Source organism: Dendrobates tinctorius, unplaced genomic scaffold (assembly GCF_039654945.1).
Source record: "Dendrobates tinctorius isolate UK_male_01 unplaced genomic scaffold, ASM3965494v1 ptg000165l, whole genome shotgun sequence".
In the NCBI taxonomy this organism is placed as follows: Eukaryota; Metazoa; Chordata; class Amphibia; order Anura; family Dendrobatidae; genus Dendrobates; species Dendrobates tinctorius.
Window position 1 is genome coordinate 679,794 of NW_027361832.1, and position 19,773 is coordinate 699,566.

The 19,773-nt window shown below is 45.2% G+C and overlaps 1 protein-coding gene across 5 annotated transcripts in view; it reads left to right on the forward strand.

The window, feature by feature from the left end:
- The first annotated feature begins 1,095 nt into the window (after positions 1–1,095).
- The window catches only part of ESRP1 (epithelial splicing regulatory protein 1), a 79,786-nt gene continuing 61,108 nt past the window's right edge, over positions 1,096–19,773 (forward strand). For all 5 annotated transcript variants that reach the window (XM_073550398.1, XM_073550395.1, XM_073550399.1 and 2 more), the window contains exons 1-2: positions 1,096–1,400; positions 1,613–1,741. In XM_073550398.1, the coding sequence (XP_073406499.1) occupies positions 1,266–1,400; positions 1,613–1,741 (264 nt within the window). In that variant the 5' untranslated portion in view covers positions 1,096–1,265. The remainder of the gene's footprint in view (positions 1,401–1,612; positions 1,742–19,773) is intronic.

Here is a 19,773-nt window from a genome sequence, read left to right on the forward strand (position 1 = left end):
CGCGTTCTTATTATAAACCTGTCTGAATGGGACCATTGAGTTCTATGGGGCCGTTCACATGTCCGATTTTTTTTCTCTCGAAGCTAGGTGAGCACATTGTCTTTCCTCGGACTCAGAGATGATAAAGTGATATCTGTCTATCGGCCATAATACTTATAGGAAGACATACGGTATATTTCACTTTACTATTTCGAACACTGGAAAAAAGTTCCCTCTTTTTGGGGGACGGTCCATGAATTTATACACAGTTGGCCACCCTGCAACACAATGGTCAATGCACCTGAAATGCAACTGATGAGCGTGTGAAAAATCATCCAGAAAACTCGGAGGATTGTCATCTAATTTTCACCCGCGTGTCCGTTTTTTACGTCCGTGTGCGATCCGCTTTCATACTATAATTAAGCCTATACATGATCACACACAGTTTCCTTCATTTGTAATAGAAAATATATCCGTAAAAATCGGATCCCGGAGGGAATAAAAATCATTAGCCTGAACAGCCCTATTGAATAACATGGGTCCATGTGCTGTCTGATCAGAAATCACATAGCATATAAGTCTACGGATACATGAAATATCACATTGCACACGTCTGATCTGCATGAGACCGTGCGCAAACATACGCCTTAAATTTATATTTTTTCAATAGAGACTCACAAAAAAAAAGACACTTTTCCTGCGACCAATCATACATTGTTTTTACTTTGCTTTGGTCATTATAACATGCCTAGTGAGGGTTACAGTCATTGGATCCCCTATGTGACCATTAATCTGACGTGTACTATACAGATTGGTAGCAGAAACATTTTTATCAGTGCCTGTAGGGGGAGCCCGAGAGACTGCAGCCGAGAGCAGCCGAATGGAATTGTACGAAAATAGCCGAAGCGACCTGGCCAGGTATCTCTTACCTGGAGACCACGTGGGAAGGGGGCGGCGCCTGCCCATCCCAATGACAAGTCAGCAGCCAGTGCTGGGCGCCTGCTAGGGGCGCAGCCTGCATTGTATTGGTTCCCTTCCAGGAGTGCAAAACAAAAAAGAGGCAAAACCGGCCTCTCCCTCCCCTCCCCCCAACCTGGATCCTCCTGCAGAGTGAGTGCAGGTCCCCAGGGTGTCCTCTTCCATATCTATAGGTGGAGGTGATTCAAGGTGTAGGGTGGTGCTGTAGTTGGGGGGGCTTTTCTTTCACTTTTTTGGGGGGAAGGTGAAAGTTTTTTTTTTCCTCTATATAGTTTTGTAAATAATTGTTTTGCCACTTGTTAATCATCATGACTGCGGCTTCCCCGGATTACCTGGTGGTTCTGTTCACAAGCACTGCGGGTGCAAACTGTGCTAAGCTGGGCTCTGATGAGAAGGAAGTCATCCAGCTCTTGTGGAAAGTGATAGATCTGGCCAACAGGAAGGTGAGTGCCCACCCTGGAGCCCCCCTATACCTGCTGGGGACGGGAGCAGGAAGGACACCTGAGAATGGGGCACAGCATCTGCAAAATGGAGTCTGGAGAGCTGCACCTGGGCCCTGGAGACACCGAGCACCAGTCCCTCCTGCAAGAAGTGCCCATAATTGGTGAGGGCAGAGCCATTGCTGAAGCTCCTCTGTGCTGCTTTTCTGTTGCAGGTGGGGGAGCTGCACGACGTGAAGGTCAGACCCGACCACCTGGACCTGACCGAAGAATGCAAAGAAGCCACAAAGATCGAGGCCGAGAGCCTGTACCTGGCCCCGCAGCTGGAGCAAGCCCTGCAGCAGGTGAGGAGCCCCCTGAGCCTCCAGGCAGCCCCCACCTGAGGAGGGGGTATAGTGACAGCATGGCGCTTGCCAAATGTATCCTGATACCAAAGTGCCTCCTATGTATACTACGTGTGTGCGTGTATGTGTGTGTGTGTGTGTATATATATATATATATATATATATCTCTCACATGTGTCAACCTGTAGAGCTCCATAAAATGACTGTCGGCCTGTGCCATACATATAAACTGCCCAATTTTTGGGGGGTGAATATGTCACTTCCCTTCATTACTTACTGTAGACCCAGTCTTCACGTACGTATTTCTTCCACACCTAGAAAATGTACCCTTTATAGTCTCTAGAACAGTTCACGGGTATGTTTGGGAGTGTTATTCTGGGGGGGACTTCAATACGACCACAAAAAAAAAACAGACAAGGGTCAAACTTACCCATTCAAAGCAACAGACCCATGAATAAAAATATGGGGTGCCGGTCACTTCTAATTTATTTATTTATTTTTAGTTTCTCTTTATTTTTTTTTCTTTCCTTCCCCCGCCCCTCTAGAAATTGACACTGACCAAAAATGGCAAAAAAGACATCTGTATGAGGCCTTTAGTGTCCAAAATTTCTGTGCTGGTGTGTAACAGGTGCTTTCATGTAGGTTTCTATATAGGACTTGGAAAAACGCAGGTCTGGGGACAAATAATTGCCCAAAAACTATTAAATTTATGAAGTGTTTTTTTTTTTTTTTCTCTTAAAAAGCTGTAATTAAACTGTGTGAGGAAAGCCGTAGTCCTTTTGTTGTTTTGAGGTGAAAAAAGTGAAATGCCCCCTCCTTCCACTGAGGCGTGTGCAGAGATGGAGCGTATATCGGCCCCCCAGCAGTCAGGGAAGAGTTCTGCCTGAGGTAAACTCTCCAAGGATGGCGGACAGGTCAGGCCCGGCACGGTAAACGAGGAATGATATGGCGGCACCGTGTATGTAGCGTTGCGTCAAGCTTTGGCTGAGGTTTTCGATCTGCTTTAGAAAGGGGGGAAGAAGAAAACCAATTCAGTCACACGTGTAACACGTATCAGTAACATTCTGTGTGTTCCTGTATTCCTGGCCACAATTCTCCTCACCAAACGTCGTAATTGTCTTCCTTGGTGCAACGTTTTGGTAACTTTTTTTTTTTTTTTTATAATGTCAGGAAAAATTAAGTTTTGCGCCATATCTGGCGTCATTTTCAGACCGCCTTCCTGTTACATCAACAAAAGCGTCCATTTTTGGCAATTCCCCATTCTTTGTATGGCTACATGCTGGTTATTCTGGAGTAGTAATAGTCATGGCGGTTGTGAGGACTTCCTTGTTAGTAAGTGTAGTGTGCTCACATTAACGCTTTCACTGCAGATAGCCTTTCCTCATGCGCAGGTTATGAACATGGCGGCTGTCAGTGCCGTCTGCCACGCTCGTGCTCTGTGACTAACCCTTTACCTGCTGAATATATGTATGGTAAGGTTATGTCCTGGACACCAGCTGTAGAGTTTACCTTCATAAGCTCTGAATATTTTTATTTTTTTGTTTCACACACTATTGACCAGGTTTTTGAGACTTTTTTTTTCTTTTTTTTTTTTCATGTGTGGAGTGTCATTCCGCCCACAGAAAGTCATTAACTAAACAGGTGGCTTTGCACAACTACAGCTGTGGCGTTATCCGCCCATAATCCGTCTGTTGGTAGCTCGTAACCGCACAAGGGCAGAGATCCGGGTGGTGCCGCCTTTCCTGGAGGTGGGACAGATTATTCTGGATGACTATTTCACACCTCTGGGACGTGAAGTCTCCAGAGGTTTTATTCTCTGGTAGTGGGCACATGGCACGTCGTCCTTATCCTATGTATTCTAGTACTGTAATACAGCACAGTTTGCAGAATGTGTATCTGTGTGTATAAAATGTATATATTTTACCCACTACTTTCAGTGTTTTTAATGCGAGCGCTAATGTTTCTTCTTCCTATCTTTTTCCCTACCCTGTCATTTGTTATTGTTAACATAAGATTTTTCCAAGGCAACTGGATATTTAACACCACCATGCAAATATGCCCTTTGCTATGTTTAGTTTGCAGGTCGGGTATAGGGATATATTCACACATTAAGAGTTTGAATAATATGAACAATGCTTTTTTTACCCCATGTTTTCTGCAAGTGTTTGTGCCAAAATATCCTTTTTTTTTTTTTTGTACAGAAAGCCTTTGCGTTTTACTCTTTCTGGTTTCCCATAGATGTCCATGGAGGGGAAAAAAAAAGTTTAACTGCGTCTTTGATTAAAATCACAATGGGTATGACACTTCATGAAGTCATAAGAACAGTTAAGTGCAGCAGATGTTCTGCACAGGAAAAATTAAGCTAAAAACCCTGCAGTGTTTGCGCTGAGTGGAAGCATGGTTTTTACATGTGAATCCTCTACAAGCTGCAAAATTTATCCAGTGTGTCATTAGGGTTATCATTCCCATAGGTATGCTCCAAGAAAAATCCAACTGCATTTGACTGTAGGCCAGAATATACATTGTCCATGGAAATATTGAACATGCAAAATTGTGGATGTCAACAATCATTCCAATTTTCACTATAGCCACCTATCGGCAGTGTGTTTGCCCCCATTAGTCACTCTGTTTCATATTTTTTGACCTCCTATAAAGCACATTTATTTTGGAATTAATTTGTGGTCCGGTGTTGGTCTTCAGGGATGTATCTGTGATGTGCCAGAAAATCATTTTGAATATATGTCCCCTTGATTTAAAATCCCCACTACATTTGTGACCAGCTATGGACTCCTGGTCTATAAATTGTGGCTGCATCTCCAAACGTGCCTAAACTTTCCAACATAAAATCACTGTCTTAAATCAATATACAGATGTTAGCACAGGTGCTTTAACAGCCGTTCAATTTGGCCACTTTCTCTAGAATATTTTTTTTTTAATAAAATAAATATAAATTGGCTACTTTTCAATAGCTTGATTACACTCCTTGTGTCTATGCATTGGTGTGACAGAGGAGGGTGCTGGCTGACCTTTTCAGCAGCCATGCTAGCAATCTTCTGTCACAGGCAATGGGCAGACAGAGAAATGGGCTGGTTAAGCTTTTGAAACAGTCAGCCAGCCCCCTTCCTACAGGTAGTACTGACAATGCTCTCCTGCTATATATACATGGCTATTTTAAAGGTGCATGTATGACAATGTAAAGAAGGGCAGTGAAGGAGAACCTGTACGCCACTACTTATTGTAGCAACTGTTGCGTAAATGCAATTTGTCTAATAAATGCTTATTTGAGGATCTCTGCACCGTATTTCTATAGTGAGAATAAAGCTTAAGTGAATTGATATAACTTTTGAAATTTTTTTTTTTTTTTTTGCCTTTGGTGTGTTGTCTTCATGCTTGCTTAGATGAAGCTGTTTCTGATATGACTGTAGTGTGCATGGTCAGATGAGCCTGAAGTATTTACCATGTGGAATGTGTATAAAGGGTTACATTGCAGTCATAGAAAAGGGTTTGGGGCACGTGCTCAGTATTTTGTTTGGTACACTGTATGTTGTGCTGAGCAACTACCTGGCACCCAATGTGTAACTCTACCCAGCCTCATTGTATTCAATACTTCTAATATGTTAACTCTTTGTGGGATTATAGGAAAGCCCAATTTCAAACTTGTGCATGCTTAGAATGACCTTTTATTGATGGATATTTTTAGAAAGCCTGTGTAAATGTGCAGTTGATCAGTGTCACTCATGGTGCAGGCTTATATTTGGCACATGATTGTGACACTTTAATAGCACTAGTACATGAAAAAATGAAATCTGCTGAATTGGAAATAAAAATCCTTTTTTTTTTTTTTTTTTTTTCACGTATGCATTAAAGAAAATTGAGTTTTGTGTCTAGCTGTCTTGTGGACTAGATGCTTTTGTGGGTCAACACAGAAAAAGACCCATAGAATCATAGAATCGTAGAGTTGGAAGGGACCTCCTGGGCCATCTGGTCCAACCCCCTGCTCAAAGCAGGATTCGCTAAATCATCCCAGTCAGATGTTTGTCCAGCCTCTGTTTGAAGACTTCCATTGAAGGAGAACTCACCACTTCTCGTGGCAGCCTGTTCCACTCATTGATCACTCTAACTGTCAAAAAGTTTTTTCTAATATCTAATCTGTGTCTCCTCCCATTCAGTTTCATCCCATTGCTTCTAGTCTTTCCTTGTGCAAATGAGAATAAAGTTGATCCTTCTACAATGTGACAGCCCTTTAGATATTTGTAGACAGCTATTAAGTCTCCTCTCAGTCTTCTCTTTTGCAAACTAAACATTCCCAAATCCTGCAACCTTTCCTCATAAGACAGGGTTTGCAGACCGGTCACCATTCTGGTCGCTCTTTTCTGAACTTGCTCCAGTTTGTTGATGTGTTTTTTTTAAAATGTGGTGCCCAAAACTGGACACAATATTCCAGATGAGGTCTGACCAAAGAGGAGTAGAGGGAAATAATTATGTCACGTGATCTAGACTGTATGCTTCTGTTAATACATCCTAGAATTGCATTTGCCTTTTTTGCTGCTGCATCACACTGTTGACTCATATTCAGTCTGTGATCTATTAGTATACCCAAGTCTTTTTCACATGTGCTGTCACTTAGCCCTATTCCTCCCATTCTATATATGCTTTTTTCATTTTTATTGCCCAGATGTAGTACTTTGCATTTCTCCCTGCTAAAAACCATTCTGTTAGTTGCTGCCCACTTCTCCAGTTTATTTAAATCTTTTTGAATCCTCTCTCTCTCTTCTCTAGTATTAGCTATCCCTCCTAGCTTTGTGTCATCAGCAAATTTAATCAGTTTACCCTCAATTCCTTCATCTAAATCGTTGATAAAGATGTTGAACAATACAGGGCCCAGGACAGAGCCCTGTGGTACCCCACTTGAGACATTCTTCCAACTGGATGTGCAGCCATTTACGACCACTCTTTGGGTCCGATCACTAAGCCAGTTATGAATCCACCTAACAGTTGCCTTGTCCATTCCATACTTAGTCATTTTTTCAATAAGGATTGTATGAGAGACTTTGTCAAATGCTTTGCTGAAGTCAAGATATACTATATCTACAGCATTTCCTTGATCCACCCAATCAGTGATACCGTCATAGAAGGAAATTAAGTTAGTCTGACATGACTTATTAGTTACAAACCCATGCTGACTTTGTTTAATCACTTCATTCTTATCCAGGTATTGACATACATGTTTTTTAATAATTTGTTCAAAGATCTTTCCTGGTATAGAAGTCAGACTCACCGGCCTATAGTTGCCTGGGTCCACCTTCTTCCCCTTTTTGAAGATAGGAACAACATTTGCTCTTCTCCAGTCTTCTGGCACTTCTCCTGTTCTCCAAGAATTTTCAAAGATTATGGAGAGGGGTTCAAAAATTTCTTCTGCTATCTCCTTCAGTACTCTGGGGTGTAATTCATCTGGACCTGGAGACTTGAATTCATTTAGGTTAGCTAAGTGTTTCCTCACTATCTTTCTGTTTATAGATATCCTGAATTCTTCTATTCCCTTAATAGGACAGTGAATAACAGTTGATGTTACATTTCCTTTCTGAGAGAAAACAGATGCAAAATAGGAATTTAAAAGTTCAGCCTTCTCAACATCCTGTCTTACCATTTCATCATTTTCATCCTGTAAAAATCCTATAGCATCTTTGACTTTCCTTTTACTTTTGACATATCCCCAAAATCCTTTATTATTGCTTTTGACATCTCTTGCAAGCCTCAATTCATTTTCAGCTTTAGATAATCTGATTTGTGCCCTGCAGGTTCTGCAAACAGCATTATATTCTTCTTTAGATATGCCTCCCTCTTTCCATTTTATAAACATTTTTTTTCTTCCTTTTTAGCATGTGCTTAAGTTTTGTGTTCATCCATCCTGGTTTCCTTAAATGCTTCCAATTCTTCCCTCTTTTCGGAATTGTTAACAACTGTGCTTTGAGAATTTCATTTTTCAAGATTTCCCATCCTTCCTGGACATTTTTGTCTTTAAGGATATCCAGCCATTGGATCCCTCCAATTCTCTTTCTGAATCCCTTAAAATCTGCCTTTCTGAAATCTAACCTTGACGTCTGAGTCTTCACAGGTCTTCCGCCTCTAGTTATCCAAAATTCTAAAATAGCATGGTCGCTACCTCCTAGGGTCCCAGCCACTTTTACCTCCTCAACCATTTCCTCCCTGTTTACAAGGATTAGATCCAAGGTAGCAGTTCCCCTTGTTTTCTCCCCTACCTTTTGGAAGATAAAGTTGTCAGCAAGAGAGGATAAGAATTTCCTTGACCTGTTTGTTTTGCCTGAGAGAGATTCCCAACAAATGTCTGGATAGTTGAAATCTCCCATGACAACTATGTCATATTTTTTGGAGAACTTGACCATTTGATGCATAAAGAGTTCATCCATAGACCATCTTAGGCCGTAAGATGTCCATAGACCTTGAACTGCAATCACACATCTGTTTGTTTTTTGCATCCATCAAAAAATGAACCATTTGTCGCTCATATCATCTATTTGTCTGGGTTTTTTTTTCATCCCTTTGTCTGTTTTTACATCCATTTTTAAACTTTAATTTTTTTTTCTTAAAAATTAAAGGGTTTCCTTTGACTTTAATGGCAGTGTGATCCTCAAAACAGATGAAGGGTGTGTGCACACGCTGCGGATTCTGCTGGATTTGGCCGCTGCGGGTCCGCAGCAGTTTTTGCTGCGGTGTACAGTACCATTATTCCCTATGGGAATAAAAAACCGCAGTGCAGACGGTGTGGTTTTTTTCCGCGCGGTTTTCCTGTGGTTTTGAAACCGCAGAAAGAATTGACATGTCAATTCTTTCTGCGGATTCCGCTGCGGTTTGCCATCTCCTCCATTGTGGAGATGAAAAACCGCAGGGCAGAACCGCAGGTCTTTTGACCTGCAGATTTTACAAAATCCGCACCCCAATCCGCAGCGTGTGCACGTACCCAAATAGTACATACTCGAAGTCTGAGTTTAGTTCACGGTTGGGGAACTTTTTTTTTTTTTTTTTTTTTTTTTTTTTTTTTTCAATTCCAAGGGCACTTTTGGATATTTATACTGTCACTCGGGGGCCATATAAAATTACCCTGCTCTTTTTGGTCAAACATTTACCGAAATTAACTCGCCCCTAATATGATGGCTGGAAATGCTTGTCTTTGAGGCCCTAATGTTGGGTATTGTGCTGCTACTCACAACTGCTTTTCCAGGTTTACATTGGCCTGGAGCACAATCAACTCTGCAATATGTTTTGTAAAGAACTTGCAGCAGTAACTTGCATCAAATACAGATATATATTACACTAAATGTCTCTTCAAAGTGTAAAATTAGTCATTGCTCACATTATGGAACTCAAACAGTGGGAGGTCTTCTAAATAAATCACATAGGAGTCAGTATGCTGTATGTGCCTCACACAGGAGACACTGAGACTGGAGCATAGGCCTCACACAAGAGATGATGAGACTGACCTCAGACAGAATGCACTAGGGGTGCCACTGATGTTTTCAACCGTGGTACTGGAGCATTTTGCATGCTGTCTGCCCCAAAAGAATGCACTAGCCAGAATCGAGACAAAATCCTTCATTGCATGCTTCACAATGATCAGTAGAGCAAGAAGGAGTTAAAGGCCCATGGGCTGGAGAAAAGGTCTACACCACTGGTCCAGCCACACGGATCAGTTTTTGAAATGCTTGAGTATGTATAAATCAATGACATCCTATGGGTACTTGTACCATCCATTTGAAAAAGGGACGGGACACTGATGTGTATGATACATGTGTGAATGCAGACTTAGGTCTTATTCGCACATCAGTATTTTTGTGTCAGTCGGGAGTTGACCCAGAGCGCAGATCAGTTCAGGTGTAAAAAGTTCAGTTATAGTCTTAGTTTTACAGTCTTGGTTTTTAGAATACAAGTATTGACATGAAAATAAAGGCTCTGGTACACAGTAGTCGAACGTCTGGCAAACTAGTTATCAATAGGTCTCCCAACAGGTGATGTCGGGAAGATGAAGATCCACAATACCAGATTTACAGAGATCATAGAATGCTAGAGTTGGAAGGGAACTCCATAGTCTTCCTGTCTAACCCCCTGCTCACTGCAGGATTCACTAAACCGTCTTAGACAGATGTCTGTCCAGCCTCTGTTTGAAGACTTCCATTGAAGAACTCGTCACCTTTCATGGTGGCCTCTTCCACTCGTTGATCTCTCTCACTGTCAACGTTTTTTCTAATATTTAATCTGTGTCTTCCTTTTGGTTTCATTCCATTTCTTCTCGTGTTTCCATGTGCAAATGAGAATGTTGATCCCTCTACACTGTGACAGCCCTTCAGATATTTGTAGACCGCTATCAAGGCTCCTCTTAGCCTTCGTTTTTGCAAGCTAAACATTCCCAGAACCTTTAACCATGCCTCGTAGCATATAGTTTGCAGTCCAGTCACCATCCTGGTAGCTCTTCTCTGGACTTACTCCAGTTTTTCAACGTATTATTTTTTTTTTAAAATGAGGTGCCCAGAACTTGATACGCCATTCCAGATTAGGCCTGACCAAGGAGGAGTAGAGGGGGGATAATTATTTCACGTGAGATGCTATGCTTCTCAATACATTGCATAACGGTTTGCCTGTTTTTTTTTTGTTTTTTTTTCTGCTGCATCACACTGATACATGTGCAGTCTGTGATCTATTACCAAGTCTTTTTCACACGTGCTGTTTCTTAGTTCTGTTCTTCACATTCTGTAGATGTCATTTTCGTTTTCCTTTCCCAGATGTAGAAACTTATATTTCTCACTGTTAAATTAGTCGCTGCCCATTGTTCAAGCTTATCTAGATCCTTCTGAATCCTTTCTGTCTTCTCTAGTGTTAGCTATCCCTCCTAGCTTTGCATCATCTGCAAATTTGATTGATTACCTTTTGGTTCCCTTATCTAGATCTTTTATAAAAATGTTGAACAACACTGGGGCCAGGACAGTGCCTTGTGGGGTACCTCACTTGAAGCACTCTTCCAATTGGATGTGCATTTATTACCCCTCTGAGTACGATCACTTAGCCTCTTATGAATCTACCTTACGTTTAGGTTGGGCCTCATACTTGGTCATTTTTTTTTCAGTATCAATAGTATGAGAAGTCAACGCCAGAAATGTCTGGCAGTAGCTCTTGCATAGAGAATACAGGAGTGCTTGGAGGGGTGAGCACTCCAGTGTATGGCATAGTTTGGCAAAATGGCTGCCATATGAACGATTGGCCAAACCATTGCTTGGCAGACAGCAATTCAACATACATTGGGTGCTTAAGGTCTTAGCTCTCCATGGGACTCTTATTTGGTAAATGACTTTCTCTCCCAAATCCTCCATACATATAAACACTATTTCATTGGGAAAAGGAAGGAAAGCTCATCTAAGAGGTCTCTTGTTTCGCAGGAGCACAAACAAGTTTTTACCAATGTCCGTATATTGTGTATATCATCTCGTCCTAAAGTTAGTGGATTTTGGCTTTATTTGGCCACACATATAACCACGTGATCTCTATAAGTGCGGGATGCGGGTGAAGAACAGAGCTGCGAGGGAGAGAGCGGCATATGGATGTACAGCGGGGCTGTGGAGGGAGAGAGCGATTGCGGGTGGACAGCGGGGCTGTTAAGGGATAGAGCGGGAGGCGGTTGGAGAGCTGGGCTGCTAAGGGAGAGAGCGGGATGGCCAGTAGAGACAGGGACTGCGGAGGGAGAATGCGGGATGGAGAGCGTGACGGTAGATGGAGAGCGTGACGGTAGATGGAGAGCTGGGCTGCAGAGGGAGACAGCGAGGCTGTGGAGCTGCTGAGAGAGAGCGGAACAGCCAGTGGAGACGGGGGCTGTGGAGGGAGAGATCGGGACTGTGGGGGAGAGCGCGGCTGCTGAGGGAGAATGCGGGACAGTAGGTGGAGAGCTGGGCTTTGGAGGGAGAGAGTGGGATGGCGAGTGGAGAGCCAGACTGCGGAGGGAAAGAGCAGGATGGCAGTTACTATGCTTGGGCAACACCGGGCTCTTCAGCTAGTAGATATATAGAAGAATAGCGAGCAATAAACTGGACTGATCAGAGGATGATTTTCTAATATTTCCATCCTGCTATTGCTACCCCGTCTGCAGAAAGTGATGAATAGTTCAGTTGCAGGACAGTAGGCCACACAAAAGCTGAAAAAGGGATTACTTTGGGTGTTCTGACCTGAACCCAACCGAACCATAGGCATATATTAAGGTTTTGAGTTTGGGTCAGGAGATCCACGGCTGTCCCATGAATGCAGCTTTATGCCTACCGCAGAGCTTTATCAAGAGGCTAATAGATCGTGATTCCTAGGACAGGCAGCGAAACACATGCCAAGTATCAGCATCACTGGACTCTGGAGACATGGGTACACTTCTCTTGACATTGTGCTTGGTTTTCCCTTAGTTCATAAAATTACTACATTTCCTGCCTCCTTCTCCCTGCTGCATCTTTAACACATTTTGACTCCCAACAATCTCTATCAGAATGGAGCAGGAGCTCTATGGCCATGTGTACATGGTGTCTTTTTAAGGTGCATTTAGCTCAAATTCCTCCTGTAAACGCGCCCCAAAAGCCTAGTCTTGTGTTGCTTTTAACCGTTTTTCAGGGTTGGAAAGCCTGAAGCAGTTAAGCGACACATGCTCGTTCTTCGGACAGCTTCTGATAAGCAACCCATGCTCTCTAATTCAGAGTAGAGTGTAAAACGCAATCGGTGGAGCCGCCTCAAGAATGATGGCAAGACCACTAGCAAAGGCGATTCTGGAAAACTTCCGCTGGTATTTTCCTGAAGCGACTGCCGGCGTGGTATCTAAAAGATAAAGGACTTGGTTACTTTGCAGCAGAAAAATAGTAAATTATTTTTAATATTTAAAAAGTTGTTTAGAGGAGACCTGACAACTGATAAACATTGCCCAATTCAATCCAAGGTTGGCCTCAGACAATGGCTGTATGATCTCAGCCAGGTATCTTTGAAATGCTAAGGTGTTTTGGAGAAAAAAAATACTTTATAAGCCACTGATGACCGAGCCATGCTGGAGACTAGTCTGACGGGCTTCTCCCCGACCACCTTCCCTCTAGAGTCACAGGTGTCTCCCTATTTGTGCAGAGTAAGGCAGAGACCTTTTCATTTCAGGGCAGTGAGTAGGGAGAAGTCACTGGGGACCTATCTGTCGGACTAGTCTCCAGTGCAGCTCTGTCACCGATGGCGTTTAAAGTGTGTTTTTGGTTTTGTATTTTTCTATGAAACATTGGTGTTTTATAGGCTGAGATACAGCAGGTTCCTGATACATGCTGCCCATGGACTGGACAGTACATATTGGCTGTCAGGTTTAGAGTTTAACTTTTGCATTTAGGAAGCAAATTAATAGTGCAAAAAAAACAATTGGGTGAAGGCATGCTTTGCCTTTAAGATCTCCCTCACATGGGTTTATTCACGATTATTATCATACTAGCTGAAGAGCCCGGCGTTGCCTGGGCATAGTAACCAACTGTGGTTAGTTCTAACAAATTATCATTATATTGCACATTAAAAACATTTCACATCATATATTCAACACTACAGATTTGCAACACAAATTAACTAAACGATTACCCAAGTATTGATAGTATTTTATTTTCAACTCATTCAAGATTTTTGGTTTTTCTTTTGGGTTCAAAGATGAACAAATTTTTGGCAGTTCCAACTCTTGAACAGACCACGTAAAGTTGACCATGAGAAAAGCATGGAGATTGCAAATCGATCCCTACTACTTTCAAGGACTGTCCCTGAGCATTGTTAATGGACATTGCAAATAGCAGTTGAACTGGAAACTGGAGGCGTTTAAAATAAAAAAAACAAATCAGAATGAATGGAATTCTTGGAATGAAAATGTCCTCTCCTTTTGCACATCCTGTTTGAGCTGTGTATCCCCTATCCTGTGTGATAATGTCTGCTGATCTGTGTACCTAATCCTCTCCTGTGATACTTTCTGCTGAGCTGTGTATCTAATCCTATCCTGTGTGATACTGACTGCTGAGTTGTGTATCTAATCCTATCCTGTGTGATACTGACTGCAGAGCCGTGTATCTAATCCTATCCTGTGTGATACTGACTGCAGAGCCGTGTATCTAATACTATTCTGTGTGATACTGTGTGCTGAGCTGTGTATCTAATCCTATCCTGTGTGATACTGACTGCTGAGCTGTGTATCTAATCCTATCCTGTGTGATACTGACTGCAGAGCCGTGTATCTAATCCTATCCTGTGATACTGACTGCAGAGCCGTGTATCTAATACTATTCTGTGTGATACTGTGTGCTGAGCTGTGTATCTAATCCTATCCTGTGTGATACTGACTGCTGAGCTGTGTATCTAATCCTATCCTGTGTGATACTGTGTGCTGAGCGGTGTATCTAATCCTATCCTGTGTGATACTGACTGCTGAGCTGTGTATCTAATCCTATCCTGTGATACTGGGTTCCCCCTGCAGTCTGTGCCAGAGGGTGGTCTGTGTTGGAACGGTAATAAATTGTTTCCAGCTTTACAGAAGGACGAGAACACCATAGAAATGATAAGAATAATAGGCCAAATTGGTGAATTGGAATACGCGTGGTTAAAATTTTGCATCACAGCATAGCCTATGACGCTCTTGGGGGTCAAGACGTGTGGCTGTAGCTGCGGTGGTGCAGATGCCAATCCTGGACATACACACATACTTGCATACAAACATATACACACACATTGAGCTTTATATATTAGATGGCTGAATTGTCCATATATGCAGTAAATCTAATGGGTGATATGACACCCATTATGAAATAGAACAGTATAGTGCAAAATACTTTCAACGTGTGTGTATGTACATTTGTCTTTTCCATCAAGTGTGTGTTTCTCTAGTCACCTTCCATGACAGCCCCCTTGGAGTTTGTCTCCCCGCCTTAAAAGGGGACAGGAACACCGAGGTTAAATAACCCTCCCCTTCCTGCTACCTCAGTGTTTTTCCTGTCCCCTATCGGGGCATGAAGAGGTCACAAGGGGCTGCTGTGGCCAGCGAGTGGAGCCCCTATGTACTCACCGAGCTGGGCAGCCAAGATCGGGGGGGTTCGCCTCTCCTCCTCCATGGGCTGCTCCCGTCTCCACTGCGGTGTGACTCGGGACTTCTGCCGCCCCTCCTGCGCCCTCCGGGGTAAAGCGGGGCGGTATGGTGCCTGCCGGGGTCCTGCATAGCTCCCCGGCTTCCTACTTCCTCCCAGCGCTGCATTGGAGGCCGCGCGCTCGTCCGGAAGTAGCGGTGACGCACACTTCTGGTTTGCAGCCTCCGGCGTCCTGTGAGGGGGAAACGCGCGCCGGCACCCGGGAAATTAATCCAATGGCGGCGGGGGACTAGCGGTATCCTCCCCAGGGACGGGGGAGGAGGGAGGGAGGAGCACCCAGCAAACTAACGCGGCATCATCCTTAAAAGGGGTGCAGCAGCTCCAGGTAAGTGCAGTGTGTCTGTGGTGTGTGCAGACATGGATGGTGAGAAGCCCTCAACTGCAGCATCTGCGGAGCCCAGCATTCCCCCTCCTACAGTGAGTAGCAGGGCCGGTCCCTTGCCTGTCAAATAGTTGGTGACACAGGTCTGAGTAAGTGAGTCGTGGGGTACACGGTACCGGGCCAGTATCGGTGGGACATGTCACAGCGGCGGTCACCCGGACCGTGGCCTGGGCGCCCAAGTAATAGGAAGATGTGAATGGTGGAATGTAGTTGAATGAATAGTTTGTGACGCCACCTGTGGTGTTCGGCAAGGGAGGTGTTAAGCTGACGCTGCAGACAGATCCTCCGGGAAAGATGGTGTGGTGCAGCAATGATGTTATAGCCCTCCACAGGCAGGGCTGTTGTCCCACGGCAGTGTAGATGTGGAGACACTTAGATGGTGTAGTGTTTGGCGCAGGGGATGTAGCAGTGCCAGGCTGACGAACGCAGGAAGGCATGGAGGACACCAGGGCATGCAGTTCCAAAGCTTTACTCAGTCTGTAGTGCCCGCTTCTGTGCCGTGTCCTCCGGGTCAGGGACTCGGTCAACCTCCAAGCAAGATGGAATGCTCCCTTCCACACTCCGCCAACTTATGTGCCTTTTCTGAACGTCTCCTCTATAGCGCCTTTAAGTGTGAAGATCTCCTAGTACTGTGTTACACTGGAGTTCCTCCTGACAGATGTTCCCAAGAACTCTACTTGCACGGCAGACAGCTGTAGCCTGCTTTGGGGACTCTCTAGTCCTGAGTCCCGGCTCTCTATCCGTGTTGCTGTTGTGCCCTCAAGTCTTAGATGGGAGTAGTGCATTTACAGCCCACTACTCCACCGGTGTCTGCTGCAGAACCATTAGTGTTCATACAACCTCGGGGACCGGGCCCGGGCCTTGCGCTTAGAACTTCTAGGCAGGGTTCTTCCTGTAACCCACGTCCTCTGTTCCTTTTTACTCCTACGTTCCGTACTTGTCTTTTCCCTTCTATGGAAGCTCAGGCTTCGGTTCAATGTCCTTCTTCTTTCCTTTCCCGTGCCAGCTGGCTCAGATCACTGAGGCAGCTGCAGCACTCCTTCCTCCATCCCTCTTCCAGGGATCCCCACTCCTCCCGAGTGGCTTCCTCTCTCCTACTCCACCTCTGAACTCATATGAACCTCTAATGCCGGAATCGTCCCGCTCTTTTATAGGTATTCTAAACTCCACCCACCTCCCAGCTCGTCTAGTGTTCCAAGCAGGGAAAAACCAAAGGTGCTCTGCCTCTCTTTAAGCAAGGAGCCGCAATGTGGTTTTGCTGAACTACTCTATTGTGTGGGGTGCGAGTGTTGGAGCGTGGTCAGGAGCCCCCAACTTACCTGGATGGTGGGGCACCACACCTTAGGAAAAGGTGCAGTACCTCTGTGGCGCCTGAGCCTCAGGGGTGCCACATAAGCCTTTTCTTCTTGCAGGAAGACAAGGCCTCTGCCCCTAAAACCCCCCGCAAGTGTGGTATATGTGGTGCCAGGTTTCCTTCTGACTACAAAAAAGTTATGCCAACCTTGTACTCAAAATATCCTGCGTACCGAGCAACCCTCCCTGTTTGACAGCATAAAAACTCTCATTAGGCAGGAGGTTCAAACCTCCATAGCAGCCCAAACCCCGGTGGCCTAGGGCCCTGCCCCAAAAAAGAGGAAAAGGGCTCCTATGGAAGCCGACTCAGACTCGGGAGAAGTCCGTTTCTCAGGATCGGAGGATATTTGGGAAAATGAGGGCTCCACGTCCGCCTCCAGTCATGATGCAAATAAATACTATTTCTCCTCGGAGGATATGGAGGAGTTAGTCTCCATGGTAAGAAATACCATGGGGTTGGAGGAGGCCAGGCTCTCAGTCCAGGATGAGATGTTTGGAGGGTTGAAACCCAGAGGTACAAAGGGTTTCCCAGTTCTTGAGGTTATACAGGACCTAATGGCTCAGGAGTGGTCCTCCCCCGAGAAGGCACTTACGGTGCCTTCTGAGCTAAAAAATCGTTTTCTCCTAGAAGGTGATAGTTCTATTTGGGAGATCCCTAAGATAGACGTCCAAGTGTCTAAGGTCACTAAGAAAACGTCCTTGCCCTTTGAGGATGCTTCCCAATTGAAAGATCCGATGGATCGCAAAATAGAAAGCCACCTTAAAAAGTCCTGGGAAGCTTCTACGAACCTGCTCAAGGCAAATATTGCTTCCCCCTGCGTAGCCAGATCTTTGTTTTTCTGGCTACGTACGTTGGAAGACCACCTATCGGGGGTACCCCAAGAGAGGAAATCTTAGACTCCCTGTCAATCCTCCAGAAGGCAACAGGTTATTTAGCTGATGCTTCAGGAGAAATGGTACGGGTGGCAGCAAGGTCCCCCTAGTCCTTTCAAACTCGGCCAGGAGAGCCTTGTGGCTGAAGTCGTGGGGGGGCGACATCACCTCCAAGACGAAACTCTGCGCCATCCCCTTCCAGGGGAACCACGTGTTCGGGCCTGTCCTGGATGAGATCCTTGAGGGCTTCCGACAAGAATTAGTCACTGCCAGAACAGAAATCCACCAAAAGGTGGTTTTTTTTCGTCCCTCAAGAGAACAGACCTCTCAGAAGGCATTCAGAGGGAAGGGCAAGACGGGTCGTTGGAGCTACCCGAAAGGGGATAAAGGAAGAAACATCCTTGTGCCCCAACAGTAGCAGCCCCCGGAGAAGCAGTGACTCCCGGGTCAGGGGTCGACTCACACAGTCCCCAAGCCTGCAAAAAGTCCTGTTGCTTCTGATAGAAGAAATTCTACGGGAAGGAGTGGTCTTGTATGTACCTCCACAAGAGGCGGGCAGAGGACATTACTCTCGCCTGTTCCTGATAAAGAAACCCTCAGGAAAGCACAGGCTCATAATAAAACTAAAGCCCCTGAACCACTTCATCAAGTACCGAAGGTTCAAGATGGAGTCCGTGAAATCAGCGATCTTATTGGACGAGGCTGGCAGATGGCTACAATAGATCTAAGGGATGCGCATTACCACGTTCCCATTCATCCAGACCACTGGAAGTTCCTGAGGTTCGCGATCTCCCTCGACCGAGGAATCAGCCACTTCCAGTTCAATTCCCTGCCGTTTGGGCTATCCCCAGCGCCAAGGGTGTTCACGAAGATCATGAAGGAAGCAGTCCTCTCCATTCGGCTTCAGGGGATATGCATTGTGCTGTATGTAGACGATCTGCTGATCGTCGCTCCATCTGTAACCCGGCTGAACCAGGACGTATCAAGAACCCTACAGATACTCGAAACCCTAGGGTGGATACCGAATCTCCAGAAGTCGGCCCTCTATCCGTCCCTGAGGAAATAATTCCTGGGGATCCTCTTGGATTCAGAGATGAGGACGTCCTTTCTTCCCGAAGATCGTCAAAAAGACCTTCGGCAGAGAATAATCCGGTTCAGAGACCAAAGGGCACCGACGCTGAGGGATGCAATGTCCATCCTGGGTTCCCTGACAGCGTGCATTCAGGCGGTATCCTGGGCACAAGCTCACACGTGAGTCCTCCAGTCATACGTCCTGATAAACGTGAGGAAGTACCCAAACAACCTATCAAAAAGGGTTCCACTTCCAGGACATGTAAAATCGACCCTCTGGTGGTGGCTGAGCTACCGAAACCTGAAGCGAGGAGTAAGCTGGGATCAGCTTCCTCTAAGAATATTATGTACCAACGCCAGTCTGAGAGGCTGGGGAGCCGTGGTCGAGGATTCATACTTCCAGGGGCAGTGGCCCCAGAACATAAGATCCGGATCTTTGAACCTAAGGGAGTTGGCGGTGGAAGAGTCACTGAAGGCCGCATCAAGCCTTGTCAAGAACCATCATGTTCAGATATACTCTGACAACGTGACCACGGTGGCAATCTCAGACACCAGGGGGGCACAAGGTATGCCAGTCTAAAGAAGGTAGCAGCAAGGATCTTTCTCTGGGCAGAGAAGCACCTGTTATCCATTTCTGTGGTACACTTGAAGGGGTTGGAAAACATCCAGGCAGACTTCCTGAGCAGGAAGTACGTCCATCCAGGAGAATGGTGTCTAAACAAAGAGGTCTTCCAGGCTCTAGCCTCGAGATGGGGAGACCCAGAGGTCGACCTGTTCGCGAATGTGCAAAATACAAAAGCAGCGACCTATTTCTCCCTCAGTCCCATGTACGGAGCCCAGGGGACGGATGCTTTTGCCCATCCATGGGTCTTCAGACTGGCCTACTCCTTTCCAACAATCCCGATGCTGGCAAAAACGTTACAAAAGATCAGAGCGGACGGGGTCACGACAATCCTGGTGGCTCCCATATGGCCAGGACGAAGCTGGTACAGCGCTCTGTGTGTGGACATGGCCCAGGAAGGTCCCTTGCTTCTACCCCAGAAGACTGACCTCCTTTTTCAGGGTCCATTACTACACCCGAACCCAACCAAGTTATGTCTAGCAGCTTGGTTATTGAGGCCAACATTCTGAGGGCCAAAGGGTTGTCGAGGTAATCCGGACCCTTCAAAAAAGTA